The 19,605-nt window shown below is 55.0% G+C and overlaps 1 protein-coding gene across 1 annotated transcript in view; it reads right to left on the reverse strand.

Moving 5' to 3' along the window:
- SH3BP1 (SH3 domain binding protein 1) overlaps positions 1-15,696 on the reverse strand; it is a 30,228-nt gene extending 14,532 nt beyond the window's left edge. Inside the window, exons 1-12 of the mRNA XM_065417674.1 lie at positions 15,635-15,696; positions 13,564-13,606; positions 12,679-12,783; positions 11,367-11,443; positions 10,939-11,050; positions 10,635-10,711; positions 9,902-10,037; positions 8,817-8,885; positions 8,436-8,526; positions 7,721-7,863; positions 7,523-7,634; positions 7,057-7,138 (exon numbers count right to left, since the gene is read on the reverse strand). Coding sequence (XP_065273746.1) covers positions 7,057-7,138; positions 7,523-7,634; positions 7,721-7,863; positions 8,436-8,526; positions 8,817-8,885; positions 9,902-10,037; positions 10,635-10,711; positions 10,939-11,050; positions 11,367-11,443; positions 12,679-12,783; positions 13,564-13,606; positions 15,635-15,696 — 1,109 coding nt within the window. The remainder of the gene's footprint in view (positions 1-7,056; positions 7,139-7,522; positions 7,635-7,720; positions 7,864-8,435; positions 8,527-8,816; positions 8,886-9,901; positions 10,038-10,634; positions 10,712-10,938; positions 11,051-11,366; positions 11,444-12,678; positions 12,784-13,563; positions 13,607-15,634) is intronic.
- Between the last annotated feature and the right edge of the window lie 3,909 nt (positions 15,697-19,605).

Genomic DNA, 19,605 nt, shown 5'->3' on the forward strand with positions numbered 1-19,605 from the left:
CTGAGCAGCTAGTCAAGTTTGGGGCCCCGGGGACGTTCCAGCTGAGAGCAGAAACTGGTGTTTGCAGTGATGTTGCAGCCCTGTCAGTCCCAGGGTATTAGAGGGATAAGGTGGGTGAGGCGCTGAAGTGCTTCTGGTAAAGACGCCTCGTGGAGGTGGAATTATTAAGCCAATGGCAGAGCTGTGCTAGTGCAAGTCTGTAGTGTGGATCTGTCCTGTCAGTAAGTTTCCCAGCCCTGAAGAAGCGCTCTGTGTAAGCTGGAGAGCTGGTCTCTCTCAACAACAGAAGTTGGTCCAATAAAAGCTATTACCTCTCCCACCTTGTCTCTCTAATATCCTGGGACTGACATGGCTATAACATAACTGCACCCCTCCGAGTCACAGGGAGGAAAGGAAGGTGGGGTGGGGGGAGAAAAAAGCAGCTGGGGTGTGTGTTGTTAGTGGGTTCCAGATTGTTGCAATAATCCAGTGTCTCTGTTCAGTCCATGATTTTTTGTGTCTAGCAGAGTAGTGAATTTAAGCTCCCAGGCTTGTCTTTTGAAGGTGTTGGGCAGGTTTCCTTTGAGAGTGAGGACTGATAAGGTCAGATATTGAGTGACCGCTCTGAGAAAAGTGTTCACTCACCTGTGATGTGGTGTTTTTATCCTTTTCCTGTGTGAGTTCATTACAGAGCGTAGTGATTGTCTGGTATCACCCACATAATTGTTATTGGGGCAGTTAGTGCACCACATGTTGTGATAGGCATGTGTAGGACCCATGGATCTTGATAGGTGTGTTATGAGGGGTGTTGATCATTGTAGCAATGGAGATATGTCTGCAGGTTTTGCATCTATTGTTCTGGCAGGGTCTAATACCACTTTGAGTTGGTGCGTCCTGGTCTGAGGGGCGCTTGCTTCTGATGATGAGCTTGGAGAGGTTGGGGGGATTGTTTGAAGGCCAGAAGAGGGGGTTCAGGAAAGATTTTTTTAAGGATGGGGTCTCCATCAAGTATGGTTATAGTTGATTGATGATACCCTGTATGGTTTCCTCCAGTGTGGGGTGATGGGTGACAGTTAGGGGTGTGTGGTGGGAGGGGATTTTATTTCTGTATTGAAGCAGGTTCTCTCAAGGTATTTAGGTGGCTTGTTCCATGATGTGATTTACTTCTCTGGTGGAGTGTCCTTGTTTGGTGAAGGCGGTTTTGAGTGTATTAAGGTGCATATCCCGGAGCATATTCTGCGGTATGTGAGTGCCTGGCTGTAGATAACTTTCTTGGTATGTTTGGGGTGGTTACTAGATCTATGAAGGTAGGTGTGGCGATCCGTGCATTTCTTGTATATAGCTGTCTGTACGGTTCCATTGTTGAAGCCGATCGTGGTGTCTAGCATGTTGATGCTAGTGTGGGAGAGTCCCAGAGAGAGTTTAATGGATGGGTGGTGGTAGTTGTAGTTGTGGTTGAAATCTGCGAGAGAGTTTAAATTGTCTGTCCAGAGGATGAAAATATCATCCATGTAGAAATCGGTGACAGGGATTTATTTGGTTCAGTTTTGCTTATTTACAAAGAATGTACAAAGTTCTGTGTCTCTGAAGGCAGAAGGAATCAGATAGCTTCTTTTGCTCACAGCACAAAGAACATTCTTTTCAGCCTGCCCCTCCTCCCCCAAAAGTCCTCCACCCACTTAGTCCAAACTCCCGGGTGGGTTCACAAACCCCTTTTGTGGGTTCACAAACCCCTTTTTGTGGGGGAGCTTCTGATTAACTCATCCTGACAGTTATGTTAACTGAAGGGCGTATTCACACTCAAAGAGGTTTGTGAGGGAAGCCACCAGTACCCCTCAGCATAACACTCCCCCCATTTTAGCTCTGCCCATCATCCTGATGATGCCCCAAAATGGTGACGCCCTGTATGACCCATCCCAAACAGAAAGCAAATAAACAGTTTAGCAAATTAAAAGTGATACAAGGTTAATGATTTATATAGGTACAGTGGCCTTCTGTCTAGATGTTTTCACATCACCAGTCCAAATTGCTTTTTATTCCCATCCAGTATCCCACTCAGATTTTTCACACCCCCCCCTCCACTATGGTCTTTCTTTAAACAACCAGGGAGAGGACCCCTTTCAGTCAGCCCCGGAAGGGATGCCTGTTGTTTTTGTGGACTTTTCTGGCTGAACCAGCCCCTGCTTATTCTGTTTGAATGGGGGATTCACCTCTGTAACAACTTTTCCAGCCTCAACTTCCACAGCTATATTCTCAGATCTGGGGGGGAGGGAGGGTGGGAAGAGCCAAACTGAAGCTCTGTCGCCCATACCATAAGCACTAGCATCTGTGTCCAGCATGACAGGGGTTTTGAAACATGGATAGGCCAAGACAGGAGCAGTCATCACCAGAGCCTTTCTCAGCTCTGAAAATGCTAAATCACACCCTGAGGGCCAATTAAACAGTTTCCCTTCTTCACTATTTGCTGCTTGTCAGAAACATTCAGCAAATGAACAGAAATCAGTTCCTGGCTGTTGATTCACAAGAGCTTGAGCAGCTAAGAATTCCCTGAGACTCAGAACAGGTTTCAACCACTCCCTTGCTGGAAAGCTACTACAGCATGTACCTGTTATAATGGTTTCTGCCCCTGGGGGCAGGACAGTTCACTCACTGCAAATCAACTGCCTACACACCATTTGTCTCACCTGCCTGGCCCATATCTTTAAAGGGCAATTTCCACAGACTGACTTCGTAAGTCACCTTTCCTGGCACTGATTCCACAGGCATTAGCCATAATGAAATCCAAGCCAATTATGAGCTCATGCACTATGTCAGCCACTCAGACTTCTTGCTCGAATTCCAGAGGTCCATTCTTCAAACCCAGTTTGGGACAGGTGCCCTTGCCCCAGTCACCGTCTCCACTTGAAACCAGTTAGGTGGTTCGGTTTTGGAACCCTGATTCCCAAAACGGCTGTGTCTGAGCCAGTGTCAATCACCGCTGTGCATTTTGCAGATCCTACTGTAGTCAAACTCCCACGTTGTTCAAATGCCCACATCTAAACAAAAATGGTGGGGCTGATCCTGGTACCTACACCAAGCTTTGCCCTTTCAGCTTGGGGTATCCCCATTCCCCAAACTGGGAGCGAGAGAGAGACTTTCACTAGCCACTTGTGGCAGTCTGTGTTGGTCTGCCTGACATTTATAACAATCCTTTTTGTGGCCAGTTTTGTCACAGTACCAGCGTTTAACTGAACCGTTTCCTTTAATTTTTGCATACATGTCAATTTCTCTTCTTTTACAAACCAAATGTATCAGTTTTTGTCATCATTCGATAGGGTCACAAACCAGATTAAAATCCCCTCTTTCATCAGACACATCAGATGCAGAGCTGTACTTACAGGGCACATGGCAAGCAGTTTCCCTCTTCCTCACTAGCAGATGCTTCCTTCCTTGTCTGGTGAAGTGCTGCAAGAAAATATTCAAATTCTGCGGCCAATTCCCCCAACCTCTCAGTGTGTCTTTGGCCTCCTTTTGCTGATCTTGATCTGCAAGTCCAAGTCCCGCCGAAGATCTATAAATTGGTCCATTGCCAGCCTATCCTAAAAGGCCTTGGTGTTATCTGGATATGCCATGAACACAAGTCTCTGCAGGCCCTCTGCCAGTTCAGATGGGGTTTCTTCTTTCCCTCTCTTTCTAGCTCTTAGCTGTGCCCTGGCCAGCTCAGGTTGATGGCTAGCTCCAAACCACATGTCAAGGGCTTGTACCAGGTCTGGATTACACAGTCTTCCCCTCAGCACATTTTCCAAAAGTGGCGCCTTAGTTAGGGGTTACCATGGCACCAGCGGGCGGGGCCCACGCTCTGCTCTGAAGCTTGGTCTGCCAGGCGGTGCTGGGCTCCTGCAGGCAAGGGAGGGCAGCACGCCCGGAGGAGCCATGGGGAGGGGGCGGCACGGCCAGAGGAGCGAGGGGGGGGCGCAGCATGGCGGCCTGCAACTCCCCCCCCCCCCCCCCCCCCCCGCTGCAGACAACTTTGATGCGGACGGTTTGGCGGCCGGGCCCCTTGGAGCGTTCCGCGGTGCAGAGGCAGCTGTCAACGATCAGGTCCAGGCAGTTCCTGCTGGCCCAGGAGAGCCCCGCCAGCGCGGCCGCAAAGCAGAGGCAGCGGCAGAGCCCGTGCATGGTGGAGGAGCAGACGCCGCGGCTCTGCGCTGCTCATGGCAAGCTCCACGCACAGCCCGCTGCGAGGGCGGCTCGGTGCCCACCCCGCCTCCTGCACTGACCAGGTCCCGGGGCGCTCCCGGGGCAGGGAGGGTCTCCCCGGCCTCCTCGCGGCAGTCACACCGGGCGGACCCGTGGCCGGTCACTCCCAGCAGGAGCCTCGGCGCCGCCCTCGGTTCACCGGAATAAAACTCCCCCGAGGAGGGGAGAGCGCTTCCCCTCTCCCGCCGCGGGCCTGTCAGAGCGACCCGCCCACAGCCAGGCTCTGCCAGCAGCCCCAGGCAGGGCAGCGCCCCCAGGCTGAGCGGGCGAGCCGGGCTGCAGCTCGCTCGGACCGCACCTGGTGGGGCTCGCTGCCTTCTGCCCCCACCCCCCAAGGGTAGGGCCAGCGCTGAGCCTGGGCTGGTGCTGCATGCAGTGAGCCCCTCCGAGGCAGTGACAGCGTGAGGGGCACCATGGGAACCCAATTTCCAGCCAGCCTACTCCCCCCGCCCCAGATGTGGGTTTGGAGACCGGAACTGAGTGGGGAGATGCCCCGGTGTCCCGCTACGCAAGAGCCGCTTGCACAAGCGGGTGGGATGACACAAAAAGCGGCTCCCCCCTCACCCGCACGAACACCACGATGGCTCTGTGCTCCCGGAACAGGGCCCCGAACGGGATCCTCTGCCCGTCTCCGTCCACCACCAGGCGCCAGGCGGCATCTCGCAGCTCCCCCGGCTCCTGGTCGCTGAGCCACGCGCGATCTTGGCTACTGATTTGCCGTGTGATCGGGGCTGCCGGGAGATTCGCCATGGTGGGGTTTGCTCTCTGCTGCTGGCTGGGCCGGGCCTAGCGGCCGGGCCCTGGAAAGAAGCAGTGGAAGGGCAGGCAGCGGACTCCCAGGCTCTCCCGGTCCCGGGGGCAGCTCCAGCCCCCTCTGCACAGAGAGCCCCGGGGACCCCAGCCCACTTCCATCCCCGGTAACCCCTCCCCAAGCTCCATACCCCGTGTACCCCTCCCATGTACCCCATGCCCCTGCCTTTCCCTCCCGTTCACCTCCCCTCGTACCCCCATCCTCTGCCACCCTCCCTACATCCTCCCCTCCACCTCCCCTCAAGTCAAACCCCCTGTCCCCCTCCCTCCACATCCTCCTCTTCACCTCCCCTCGTACCCCTGTCCTCTGCCACCTTCCCTCCACATCCTCCCCTTCACCTCCCCTCAAACCCCCTGTCCCCTGCCACCCTCCCTCTACATCCCTCCCCTCCACCTTCCCTCAAACCCCCTGTCCCCTGCCACCCTCCCTCTACATCCCTCCCCTCCACCTTCCCTCAAACCCCCTGTCCTCTGCCAGCCTCCCTCTACAGCCATGGGGGGGCGGCATGGCCGCAGTGTGGCCAGAGGAGCCAGCCAAGGGGGGGGGGGGGGGCATGGCGTGGCCGGAGGAGCCGGGGGGGCGTGGCCAGAGGAGGAGCCAAGGGGGGGCACCTTTTTTATGTTTGCTCCCCCTGCTCTTAGAACCTGGCTACGCCACTGCGCGCAGCACAATCAGAGCTGGGCCACCCATGTTGTGAGTAACACCCCTTCCTCCCAGCCATTCATTGGCGCTATAATGTTGAGTTGAACCACATAAGCTTCCCAGGGAGTTTTTCCCTCAACGATAGGGGGTTTTGCCTCATTTGAGTTGGGACAGACCAACCTCTTCCCCCTGGGCCGCTGTGGATTACAAATCGGGTAGAAAACTTGTAAATGTCCGGCCTTCCCCACATCCTCTGACTGGCTCAATTCCTCATTCAGGCGGCGGACTTCCTCTGTGGTCAGCAACCCTTTGAATTCCTCTGGACCTGAATTTTCAGCTCCTTAAGTCCTTGCTGCAGCTCATCTCAGCTAGCCCATTCCCAGTTGGCTAAAGCTTGCTTGGTTCCGCTGTTTTGTGGGAAAACTTCTGGCCTATGGCAGTCCGATTGTTGGTCACCTCATCAATCTGTTTCATTCCAGCCTGGGTGTGTTGCAGCCGGTTTTGCCAACCTGCCCGGGCATTTCATCGTTGGTGCTCCAACAGGGATCTCATCTCGGCCTCCAAGTCATCTCTGAGCCCTTTCTGGGAAACCTTCAGCTCTTGGGACGTCTCCAGTTCCTGTTTGAGAGCTTGTTTTAAATCCTGCTGGCCATTTTTGATTTCTGCAAGCCCTTCCGGGATTTGTTCCATCATGGTTCCAAGCTCACCAGCTCTCTCCTTGGAAACCATATCCCACTCCTGACATGAGTGTTGCCCCTTTTCAACCCCAAATGTGAGGCCCTGGGCATGGTTCAGTTGAGAGCAGAAGTTGGTGGTAGTCAAGTATTTCTCTGAGGTAGTTTTGTTTAGTTACAACAAAGAATGTACAAAATCCTGTGCCTCTGAAAGCAGAAGGAATCAGATAGCAGGAAACAGCACCTTTTGCTCACCGTACTAGAATACCCTTTTCAGCCTGCCGCCTGACCCAAAAAACCTCTCCCCAGGCTTCTTCCAGGGTCAGACTGTCTAGACACTGTGCTTTCAGTTGCTCCTTTCCTCACAGACACGCACAAAACACAACAATACTCAGCAAAAGCCCTCTGCCCACTCAGTCCAAACTCCTGAGGCTGATTCACAATGCCCGTTTGTGTTGGTGGGGGGCTTCAGATTAACTCCTCCTGGCAGTCATGTTAATGGAAAAGTGCGTTCCGCCCAGTCTCAGAGAGGTTTGTGACTGATGCAGTCACCAGTACCTCTCGGCAGACCGCTATCAATACATCATACAGGCCAGATCTAGCCTGGGGACCCCTATGTTTGACACCACTGCTGAAGAGTCCATAATCAGAGGGGTCCTTTTTGATAATTTAGCCTGCCTAAGAATGTCCATCTCTCTGGTTATTTCTTACCAGGCTACTTTAAACCAGTCATCGTAGAGTTCAAAGGTCATCAAGGGTTGGGGCAGCTCTCGCAGGTAGGATTTCAGTGCACCTGAGATGGAGGCAAAGGGTCATGCTTTAGAGAAGGGGTTCTCAAACTTTTTTTTGCTCTGAACCCCTTTGAAATTATTTCAGGGTTTGATGACCCCACCATACCATGCCGCCCTTACTTCTGCACTGCTGCTGGGGGCTGTGCTGTCTTCAGAGCTGGGCACCCGGCCAGCAGCCGCTGCTCTCCGGCCGCCCAGCTCTGAAGGGCTCTGGCTGTCAGCCCTGTCCATGCGTGGGGGCTGACAGCTTGCTACCTCCCCATAATAACCTCATGACCCCACCCCCAGTTTGAGAACTGCTGCTTTAAAGATAACACCATGCTTCTGGGGCTGCCACTTGTCCAGTCATGTCTCCGGGGCCCTTACCTTGGGCCTCCAGCACGTACCTGCAACAGCGTGTGGGTCGGAGTAGAATTCCTCTAGTGCGTTGGACCCGCTGGCCAAGCTGCACTTCAGCTTCCTCAGCACCGAGGCCCCTGCTGCCAACCTGAAGAGTCCCTAGAGGAGGGAGGTGAGAGACAGCGTGACAGCAGGACAGACTGGCTGTGGTGGGGGGAAGGAGTTGGGCAGCAAGTGGCACCTACCTCCTCCCTCATGCCCGACGCCAGCAGCATCATGACACAGGCTTCAATGGGGAGGGCGATCTCCCGACCCAAAATCCTCAGGTGTGTCTCCAAAGGCACCCCATAATACCCCGACACCGGGGTATCTATGGGGAAAGGGGGCTCTGGAAAAGAGGAGAGAGATCAGGAGGGGGTGGAGGACAAACCCCAAGTGGAGAGGGCGCTTGGAGTCTCTCGCCTAGTCCTCTGGTTCTAGGCCAGGCTCAGGCTGGGGAGGGATCAGTGCTCATCACCGTCCAACAACTAGCTCTGGGGTAAATGAGCTGAGAGGTGTCAGCCCATTTCCTAGCAGGACAGAGGCTCCATATCACCAAACCGCCATCACTACGCCTGTCTGTAAATTGCCCTCTGATTGGCAGTCCCAGCAGGGAGGCTGAGGACCAAATGAGCCGTGGGAGACTAACTCTCCTCTCACTCCTAGCTTTGGTCTCTCCAGTGAGGGCTGAGGTACGTTGGCAGGGGTCAGTTTGGTGTGCAAAGCTCGCCCTGCTGCGTTCGTACAATCCCAGCGTAACGGGGTGAGGAAGAGAGCTGCCCAGCAAGCAGGCTAAGTGGGAGCTTGGAGAGACCCTGAGGAAGCAGTAGAGAGAATCGACCCCTTCTGCCTACATTCCGTGTGTAGCTACTCGCACTGCCAGCCACAAAACCCTGCCCCGGCCCGGCTTGTCCTACCCACCTGCCTGGCCGTGGGTCTCCTTCAGCTCCGCCAAGACTGTGTCCAGAGATTCCAGAGACTTCCGGTGGTACTGAGCTTGGATTTCCATCAGCTGCCAGACAGATCACAGGCAAACAGAGCTTTACTCTGCACAGCGTCTCTCAGAGACACCGGGTCCCGGGGCATTTGACAGGGATGTGTGCTTTCAGATGGGACGTGCGATGCAAAGGAAAGTGGCAAAGATGGAGCGGGAGCAGCAGGGGAGAAGCCTCTTTCGCCAGCAGCGGCGGGGCGGTGGGATGGGACCAAGACGAGGCCAGAGCAACATGGAGATCCTAGGGGACTTGCACACAATGGGAATGAGCTGGGGGCGAGGGAACAGCACGGAGGGGCGGGACTTACTTTGATGAAGTAGTTAGCATAGCTGTCCTCCTTGGTGGAGAAGTGATAGAGGTCAGCCATGTACTCATCCTGGAGAGGATAGAGCGAACATTAACCTTCTCCTCAGCACCACCACAATGAAGGGGCCCCCCATCAGCCCTCATCATTAACCCCCCCAGTCCCCCAGACAGTGCTCCCACAGCCAGATCTGGGCCATGAACACACGGCAGGCTACATCAAGAGATGCAGGGGGGTCTTACTGGTGTTTGGAGCGGAGGCAAATGAAGACAGCACCCCAGAGGAGCTGGCTTGTTAGATTTGGGGTTACACTGGTCAGTGTTCACATTCTCCCTTCAGCCCCCCAGGAAATAAGTCTCTATGCTTCCTCTTTGTTATTATGATTGAGGTTGAGGCCCCAGCGAATATCAGGGTCCCGTTGTGCTGGGTGCTGCATGAGAGACGGTCCTTGCATGGAGGAGCTCACCGTCTGGGTCGACAAGACAGACACAGGCAGGGAGGAAGGCAGGGTTGTCACCCCCAGGGACCAGAGGCACAGAGAACTGAAGCGACTTACCCAAGGTCCCACAAGGAGTCTGTGGCAGAACTGGGAGCTGAATTCTGATCTGCGGAGTGCCAGGCCTGTGCCTGAGCCACAAGACGGACCTTCTGTTCTACAATATGTTCCTCTTTGCTGCAGGTTTCTCTGTTCTGTGGTGAGCACCCCACCAAGCTCTCCTGTAGCGGTTTTACTCTCTGACCACCACACTGCTGCTCTAAACCCTTTACTACTCTATTACACTGGGGCTGTATGTGGGGCTGCCATTGGAGTCCACCGGCTGTCTACCCCCTCTGGAGTCTGGGACACAGCCATCTTACCAAGGCCAGCATACCACTGGTGCTGGCTGTGTCTGGACCAACTCTCTCACTCTAGACAGAGCTCTAGCCTGTAACTAGTGACTGGTTCCTGGGGCCTCCCGGGACACAACCGCTGGAGATGAGTGGATCGGTGCCCAGCTCTGAGAATGAACCCAGACCTGGCCTCCTTTCCCCCACTTGGTGTCATCAGCTTCCCCTCCCCAAAGAGGGCAGACTCGTTTTCTACTCGCCTTACACTGCTCCACTCTTCGCTTCACCTCCTCTTCCTCTTCCTTCAGGTTCTCCAGTTTGATGGCAGCGGACGACCCCCCGGGGCCGGGGCCAGCACCAGCGCTGTTACTGGAGTTCTTGACAGCTTGGTTCAGCCTTTGGGTTGCAAAAGAAGAATCAGGCCCACACCCTGGAAGCCTGATGGCATTTAACACCAGGGATGCTGACACTTTAAATGGAGAGGCACAGAGCCTCCAGCCCTCTCCTCCATCCACATCAGAACTCTGGCCGATATGTAAATCGTCTAGAAGCAGCAGGGTTGCCCCTCTCTTTCCCCTTGGCAGAGCATTTACTTGTGGGTTGAACCCTCCATTTCTGCCCCTGGCACAGGATTTGCTCATTCAGAATGTGTGAACATAGAGAACACCCCCACCACCACTCCTGGAACCAGGACCTGTCCTAGGGAGTTGGGCATGCAGGCACCAACTGGAGTCACCCATACAAAGAAGGGCTGAGCATTTTGCTGCCCCAGGTGACTGCCTGTTCTGCTTGTATAGCAGAATCCACAGTGTCTTTAACAGGAAGGGACTTCACAAGTGCACACTGCACCTGGACTCATCCTTGCGTGTCAGGGACTTAGCCCCTCTCTGATCTGAGGGTGCAGCTGTCAGCTTCACCCCCTCAATCCCCACTCTCAGGGGGCAATCATCTGGATCACAGCTGCAACCCACCACACTCCCCCTCGCTCAGTACCTGCTCTTGATGGAGTTCCAGTCCAAGATCAGCTTCTGAAGATTCTTCTTGTGTTTCAGGATGACAGGCAGCTCCTCCTAGCCGAGATTGGATGAGGGAGTTAGTTACAGATCCTACCCCTGGGATCTTCTGCCAGGAATGGCTGCATTTATGCTGCATTTTGTGCAATCACAAAGAGAGAGAGGCGAGAAGGTGGGGGAGAGAGCAGAGGTGGGCCAGAGAGCACAAGCAGGCAGGAGAGATGGAGGGAGAGTGAGCAAAGAAGGGATGGGGAAAGCAAAGATAAGAGAGAGATCAGGGCTACCTCACTCAGTTTATTCAGAGGCTGTAGGACGTCTCTCTCTAAGGTGATTTCAAACTCAGACAGGACTTTGGCCAGCATGCTTTGTATGAAGCAGCTCATCTCTAGAGCTCTCCTGCAGGAATGGAAGGGGAGAATCACAGCAGGCCCAAAACACCCTACCCCTCTCCCCCCGCACCCGGGAGGCAGGCAGTGCCAGTCCCAGCACTAGTTCCCAGATCCTGCTGCACTCGGCGGTCGAGAGCACAAATCCCCCAACGCACGTGCTCAGAGGCGGGGTGCCGCCCTGTGGCTGGCAGTGTTAACCTTGACGCAAGTGCTCAGAGGCTCAGTCTGGGAGCATGAACCCCTGAACCAGTGCCCTGGGGAGTGTGTGCTGATGGTACCGTATGCACTGATGCTTTTCAGGGCTCTTCCCTGTGGGCACTTACCCGAGGCTGGAATCGGTGTCCAGTTCTTTGAAGCTCTCAGCCATAGTGATGGAAAGAGCCATCAAGGGCAGCTTTTTCTGCACAGAGCCAAGGAGAGAGGGGGTGGGGGGGGGGGGAGGGGAAGGAAACAATGAGCAGACAGGTCAGATCCTCCCTCTCCCTCCAGTGTGGGAGTGACACCTTCAGCACCACAACCTGCTGATGGCAGGGCCAGCCAAGGAAGTGCCACCTCACACAGGACACATTTCACATCCGTTCCCACCTCACAGTCCCTCCTCAGAATCCTCCTCACTAGCATGAGAATCAAAGCAGAAACAAGGAGATACATGGGAGGGTTATGATGCAAATGGCTACTCTGGTCTTTAAGGCTCCATAACCCTGCCTCACTCTCTCCAACTAATTATATATGGAGATATACCCATCTCCTAGAACTGGAAGGGACCCTGAAAGGTCATCAAGTCCAGCCCCCTGCCTTCACTAACAGGACCAAGTACTGATTTTTGCCCCAGATCCCTAAGTGGCCCCCTCAAGGCTTGAACTCACAACCCTGGGTTTAGTAGGCCAATGCTCAAACCACTGAGTTATCTCTCCCCCTAATCCCCACCCTGTCTGTGGTGGTCCACCTAGTGCAGAGTCCTCCAACAGCTAGTCCGGATCTGTGAGCCCCACTCCAGAATGCTGGAGTCTAGGGAGCTGGACCATGGAGGAGGAGATTACCCTGACGGTGTGTGATTATTCAGGGTTAGGACCCCTTCGCTCTAGGACAGGCATACTACATGGGAGGTCAAAATACCATCACATCTGAGGTGAAAGGTTCTGCATCTTATTCCTCTGTGCATACAGTCTCCCAAACCAGCTCAGAACCCATGGCAACTTAGAGGAGAAAGGTCCTTTATCCCATTCCCCAGCCCCCTAAGCACTGTAGTTGCAATCTGGGAGCAGATCAGAACCAGTGACTTAGAGGAGAAACGTTCTCCATTCCCTTCCCGGCCCCCAGTAACAGCCAGCCTCACCCCAAGGCTCTAGGAGAAGCAGTGACCTAGCTGTGAAAGTTTGGTGTTCCACTTCCCCATTGCCACCACCTCCTAATCTCTCCAGAGCACAGACCAGACCCTCCACGGTGGAGGGGAATAAATGTGATGCTGTAACACTCAGGTCTCAGGCACTTTGCACCCTTGAAGCATCTTCCACCCAGCAGAGTCTCGCATGGAGCGGCTGGGCAGGGCTGCTGCAGGAGGGGCTGACATCCTCTTCATGCGTAGGCTGAAGAGACAGCTTGCCAGGGAGCGGAGCGTGGGGCAGAGGCACTTACCACTCGTTTGTCCATGTCTGCACCGCACTGCCCCTGCAGGCATGCCTGGAGCCTCTTGGACACATTGTGCGCTGCCCGTTTGGCTGGCTCGATTCTCTGCTCAATCTAGAAAGAGGGAAGAGACTGGGAAGCAGGTGGGGCTGGGCTGGGGGATTCCCTTCCCCAGCCACCCCTCAATGTATCAGGTTCCAGGGTCGCCTTGGGATCTCTCTGCTGGGGTTTCCTAGCTGAGAAGGTAGCTGTGCATTGAGGGAAGAGAACTTCCCTTCTTCCGGAGGGCACGAGGTGACCCCCCTCTGCCTATTGATATCCATCCATGTCCCTCTGGTGCCTCCCCTGTGTGTGCGGGATCTGGTGAGGCGTTGTGTCCCCATCCCACACCACCGCCAGAGAGGGCTGGAGGGCTGGACGCTGAAGCCTTGCCTACACAAAAGGTACAGCCCATTTGCATGGTGAGCCTGTTCTACCACCGCTTGATTTTGTGATCCTTAATGTGGTTATAACACGGTTTTGTCTGATCTACACAGGAAAAAACAACCCATGTTCGAGCGCAGCTAGGCTGTGTTGTAACTGGGGTCCCGAACATGGCTAGAGATATAGTGCAGACAAGGCCTCAGCAGCAGAGCTAGCATGGGAGGCAGGGCTCGGGCTTGAGGTTAGCTCTGTCCCCCACTGATGTAATCAGGGAGGCTTGTCAGAGGCCTATCACCCACTGCTGCACCTAGGTACCGTTCCAGGATGCAGAAAAATCCAGGCTGAGGTTGCCCTGTAACTTTGATATAAACACACAGAGAGAGAGAGTAACTCACACGCAGACACACCAGATGTTCGCCCAACATGCAGGCGCAGGCCCACACATGCCCACGGACCGAACCCATGCCTTACCTGCAGCAAGTCTTCAGTCAGGAACTCGGCTGTTTCTTGGGCTCTGGGGAAGAGGGCGTGGGAGGGAGAGAGAGACTTATTACACTTGGTGACCTCCAGCCAGCCTCCTCAGGAGGGAGGGCACTGGACCACAGCTGCTCTGGGTTGGTCCAGGGGGATGGGAGATGGTGGGTCCTGGGTCATCCCATCTAAGGCTGAACTTGACTAGGAGGAGCTTTCAGGTGGGCCCATGGGAAGCGGATGTGAGGCATGGGAATGGCTCCCAACCTGAGAACAGAGGGGGCTGGGACTCAGGCACAGGGCAGAGTCATAGCACTGGAGGTCCACGCTGGCTCCTTCTCAGCTGAATAAGGGATCTAGGCCAAGATTTTCAGAAGTGTCTAGTGATTTGGGGCACCCCACCAGAGACACTTGATTGTCAGGAGGCGCTGAGCTCCTGCTCTCTAGTGATCAGGGCCCTACAAGACATGTCGGGGTTGGGCACCCAAAATCACTGGGCACTTGGGCAGCTCTTGGCCCCAGTTCTGGTTCTTCTCCTCCTCCTCCTCCTACCAGGGTCTGCCCCCAGAGTCCAGCCAATCCAGGGTCTTCTTCTTTCAGGGACTGTGCCCAGAGTGAAGGGCAGGTGAAGAGGAGAAGCAGCAGCGGGAGGGTGCGGTGGCCTTAATTAAAGAGGGCTGAGTCAGTGGGATCCCACGGCAGGTTGAGGAAGGGAGGCGCTGAGGTGAATCTGTAGCCTGTGAGGGGGCCTTGTAGCTGGATTGAACAAGCTGATGCTCTGTCAGGTCCTAATGAAATCTCCTGGCTGGGCACAGCTGGGAGACCCCTTTAATGCACAGGATGTGGGGAGAAGAGAAGCACTGCAAGTGCCCTAGTCCTTACACAGGGGGAAGGGGAATTGAGGGAGGGGACTGCTTTGGGGTAAGGGGAAGGGGAGGAGGGAAGAGCCTGCAGCAGCATAACCTACTGCTCCCAGTGAAAGACCCACTCGCCTGGCCTGGGGGCTCAGGCAAACAGTGAGATGAGTTTAAGCCATTCTCAGTCTCTCGACATTAAAAACAACAACGTGTGTGTGTGTGTGGGTGAGAACTGAGACGGGAGAGCCCAGCCCTGCCAGGGCTTTTCAAGGTTTTGCAAGAGGAACAATTAGACAGAGAGAAAAACAATCAAGCAGAGGTGGCACTGGGCTGGGGAACGGCAGGAATGGAAATACAGTTAGAGACCCAGAGAGGAAAGGAGAGCAGGGCATACGCCCGGAGCCCCCTCCCTTCTCATCAGCCTACCGAGACGCTCCCCGTTCCTCTCTCCACCTCAGGCAGGCTTTTCCGAGGCACTGGGGGATACAAGAAGAAGCTCCCATGACACCATGTGGAGGATTCAGCTCCAAAGGGGTCCTCCAGCCCAGGAGGGAGAGAAGCCCTGGTAGGGAATGTTCCTTTCGTCTTGTTACTCCTTTTCCTGCATCCCTGTTCCTCTTTACCCCAATGGGGCCTGGGGGATTCCCTCTGCTGCTGACTTCTGCACTTCCCTGGCCCCACCCCCTGGCTGCCATCCTGCCGCACAGAGGGGCGCAATGCGACAGGCTCTCCCTGCCTAGACTGTCAGGCTTAGGGTCGCCACCTGGCCTGATTTTCATGCGGCTGAACCACACCATCGAAGCTGAGCTTACAGGGCAATTCGGGGCCTGACTGGATGGAGGGGCCCCGCTGCTTGGTCCAGCAGGACAAGTGGAGCCAGCCAGCAGCGCTTTGTTAACCTGGCTTTATAAATGACCAGAGGGAGTCGCTACTGAGCAACACTGCTGTGTCCCTCCGGCTCTCCCAGCCAAGAGGGCCGAGTTAACCAAGTCTCCCTGGGGGTTAGCTAAAGCTTCCCCACAACTGGGGCTGCTCTGAGCAACCCCGGCCCCCTTCCACGGTCACTCAACCGCAGTGCCTCGGTGGTCGTCACAGCTTCTTCCTTCAACCTGCTGGAAGGCTGGGTGGTGGTGCAACGCTCTCTGGTGCAGCTTCCTGCCCTCTCCGGCAGCCCCGCCAGCGGAGAGCTGAAGGGCTTGGGGCTGGGTCCTTACCGTCCTGTGATGCTGGGATGGGAGAGCTGCTGCCGCATCCGATTAAACTGCCTCTTCATCATCTTGGGAGTGGAGAAGAGAGCGCAGCACCGACCTCCCCCACGAGTGGCTTCCCCCACTCAGCACCAGCTAGCTGCACTTGTCATCGGAGGAGCCAGAGCCTGCTGCCTCTTCCTCCTCGCTGCGCTTCTCGTTACTTCCCTCTCTCCTCTCCTCCCTCCCCACTCGGTGTTTTCTCTCCCCCTTTCTCTCCGCTCTGACTTCGCTTCAGACTCCCGCCCTTTTCTCTCCTCCCTCCTCCGGTTCTCTCACTCCTTCTTGCTCATGGGTGTCCTGCCTCCCTTTTCTCCTCTAGCTCCTTCTCTCACTTCTCCTTCCTTCTCATTCTCTCCTCGGTTTCCTCTCTGGTCTGGTTCCCACCCTCACCCTCACCCTGTCATTGCTGAGCAGGTAAGAACAGTCAGTGCTCCTGTTGCTGCTCTCTGTTCCTGTCACCACCCCGCAAGTATAAATAACTTCAGCCAAGCCTTAAAGGGGAAATATTTTTACAGCAAACACGTAACAAGGCAGAACAAGCATCCGCCACCGCCTAACCAGAGCGCAGGGCCCACACGCTCTCCCTCTCGTTTCCCACACGCTCTCTCCACCGGCGCTTACTCTGCCTTCCCTACGCCTTGTCCAACGCACTCGGGGACACAGGCGATTGATCCCACTAGCTAGAGGCAGGGATGGAGTGGGCAGGAGGCACGCTAGCTTCCCAGCAGCTCTGCCAACGCCCCTCAGTCGTGACCCGCAGCCTCCCTGCTGTACCTGCCGTGGAATCCCTGGCCAGCTCTGCCAATGCCCTTCGTTCCTGGCTTTTGGTCAGACAAAGAGTTTATTTGCCAAAAAATGCAGTTTTGGTTGACCCCAAACCATTTGTGAATTTGACACAAATTCACCAAATCGTTTTGGCCATTTTTTTTTGGAGACTGAGGTGCTATTAATAAAATGGGGGAACCCCAGCCTCTTCTAGCCCTGTGGGCAAGGTGTTCCCCTGGGATGTGGGAGGTTCAACCCCCCCTCAGCCTGAGGTGAAGAAAGGATTCAAACTTAGCGCTCCCAGCCTGTAAGTGAACACCCTTGCTGCAGGGCTATGGGATAATCTGGGGTAGTCTCTGCTCCAGCTCTCCTATTGAAGCTGTTCTACTTTGTATAAATAATTAGCCATCGGAGCAGGGACTTGGTTCTCTCATTACCTAGATGAGCGCCCTAACCCCCACACTCTTCCCTCCCCCATGATGGCTATCCATTGTTATTCATTATGTCAACTCATGGTCATTCATAATGACAATGACTAGCCATACCAAGCGAGGATGACTCTGTAATCTGGTGGTTAGGGTCTTCCCGCAGGATATGGGAGACCCAAATTCAAATCCCTTCTCCACATTAGGGAGAGGGGGGAATTGAACCTGGCTTTCTCACCTCCCAGGTAAATGCCCTCATCCCTGAACGTTATAAATGGGTGAAAGTTATAAGGAGTGCACTTTCTTCTCCTGTTTTGTGAAGCTTTCTAAAGGCCTGAACCAAAACGTGTTGGGTCCAACACCGTGCGTCGTTCACCCCAAATGGATTTTTCAATTTGCTGACTTTTTCCTGTGATTGCAATTTTCAGATTTGATTCAAGCCAAACCATCATTTCCCCTGAAACTATCAGCAAACCAGCACATCAGTTATGCACCCAGCTCCACTCCTGACCTGCTGCACTTCCTGCTAGTCCAGTCCAGCCCCACACCGCACCCACAGGTCTTTCGGTGCGTCGCCCTCCTGCCCTGAACTAGCTGCTATTCCTGTCCTGCCCTTGCAGCACCCCCACTCTGCCAACACGCCCCCGCCCTGGCCAGCAGCAGTCCTTTCTGTTGCAGCCATGATCTCCTCCCCTCCTCACTCCTGTTGTACGGCCCCTCTAACAAGGCAAGGATGGTCATTTTCTATGTACAGCACCTTGCACAATGAGGCACCAGCTAGGTGCGGCTGTAGTAATAAATGATAGCCCATTGCAGTCCTGGGAGATCTACCAACACATGTCAGTGTACCTCATGCCTGATCTGCAGCTCCTGCTAGGGTGACCAGACAGCAAGTGTGGAAAATCGGGACAGGGGGTGGGGGGTAATAGGAGCCTATATAAGAAAAAGACCCAAAAATCAGGACTGTCCTTATAAAATCAGGACATCTGGTCACCCTAGCTCCTGCTGCTATTCCTGTCCTGAGACCCCCACCCCAGTCCTGATCTGCAAGCCCCTTGCCATTGCAGCAAGGGGACTCTATTCTGCACCCCCAGGGTGGTAAGAGTGGTGCTGCAGGCTTAGGCTGGGTCCCTAGGTGTTGCATGTGCACCCTGTAGAGAGGCTGTGGCAGTGGGCTCACCACCGCTTTATCTGTAAGGTGCACTGCAGCACCTCCCACTCACGTCTGCAGCAAACCAATGCCAGGGGACCGCAGTGTTGCAAACGCCCTGCTCCAAGCGCAGTGGGCAGCTCAGCACTTAAGCTGTCAACTTTGCAAACTCCCTTGGTGCCTTCCTCTGCAGAGCCCAGCCTCCCTAGCCACAGCCCGCAGCTGCAGGGCTTTAGGACTTGCGGCAACCGGGCCCAGCTCTTACCCTCCCATTGACTGTCTCCCTCTAGCATGCGAATAAAATCTGTTAGACCGGAGATTTCTTTCCCTGCTGCGAGATCATCCCCAAGCCCCCCACAGCCAGGAGCAGCCTGGCCAGAAAGAGAACTAGGGAGGAGCTGTGGCCAGCCTGCACGGTCAGTGAGAAAGCACAAAAGCTGGGACGGGAAGTGGTCAGAGTGTGTGTGTATATATAAAGAAATACACTGTATAATTGTCAAGGAGGGAGAGAGGCAGGAAGAAGTGGCCCATCTGACACCATCCCCATGCATGGCCCAGGGCTAAAATAAACAGCGCCCCTGAGCCCTTATATGGTACTCTGCACCCAGAGATCTCATTGAAGTAGTGTCGTCATCCCCATTTCCCAGATGAGAAAACTGAGGGGTGGTCACTTAGTACCCCAAAGCGGAGCTAGGAGCAGAACCCAGGGTTCCTCGCTTGCAATCCAGTGCCCTAGAGCCCAGACCATACTTGATCCACAGGGATTAGAATATAGGCAAGCAAGAGTGAGGTTTATGGGCAACAGTGGCCAAAGACACCAAGGCAAGGCAACCCCAAGAGGTGGCTGTGTGGTACCATCGTGACTGCCCCTTCCCTCCCCTGACTCCTTAGCCAGACTCCACAGAGATCAAACCCAAAGCCCAAGAAGCTGCTTGCTGAGCTTCTGCACTCAGAGGCCCTAGGTGTAGGGGCAGTAGGGGAAGCCGTTGCACAGAGGGTGGAAACCTCCAGCAGGGGGCACTCCTGCCTGCTATGGGATCCATTTAACAAGGCCTCCCTGCCACTCCTGGCCTGGGAATGAGGATCCAAACCACCTGTGCACCATGGACTTTGGTAGCCACCCTAGCTGGCATTTAATGGTGGGAGATGGCAGGAGGGACACAGCCCTCGGGCCAGCCCCACTATCTCAGAGACACAGGGCTACAGCAGGGATGGGGATGGGAAAACCCCACCCTCAAGTTACAGCCGACCGTTACTGCTACTTCCCAAAACCAACCATCTTTCCCAGCCCCCTGGGAGGCCAGCGGGGCCTCACAGCACACCGTGTGACAAGACGCGCTGCGGCAGCTGCTGCAGAGGCTCCCACAGAAAACCCCAGGGGAAGAGGAAGTGGGGACAGTTACTAGCAGCCAGCCGAGCCGCTTGGCTGCAAACAGCACTTGAACCTGGCCCAAGACTGTTCAGTCAGGGGGCTCGACAGTCAGGGTTAACCCCGGTGCCAGGAGTTCCTAGCAATCCCCTCCAGGGTGGAAATGCTCAGCCCTGCAGAGCAGTCCCCTCCCTCCATCCTCCTCCAACCTGGGGAGCAGCAGGAG

The sequence above is a fragment of the Emys orbicularis genome, chromosome 1 (assembly GCF_028017835.1).
Source record: "Emys orbicularis isolate rEmyOrb1 chromosome 1, rEmyOrb1.hap1, whole genome shotgun sequence".
Taxonomy (NCBI): domain Eukaryota; kingdom Metazoa; phylum Chordata; order Testudines; family Emydidae; genus Emys; species Emys orbicularis.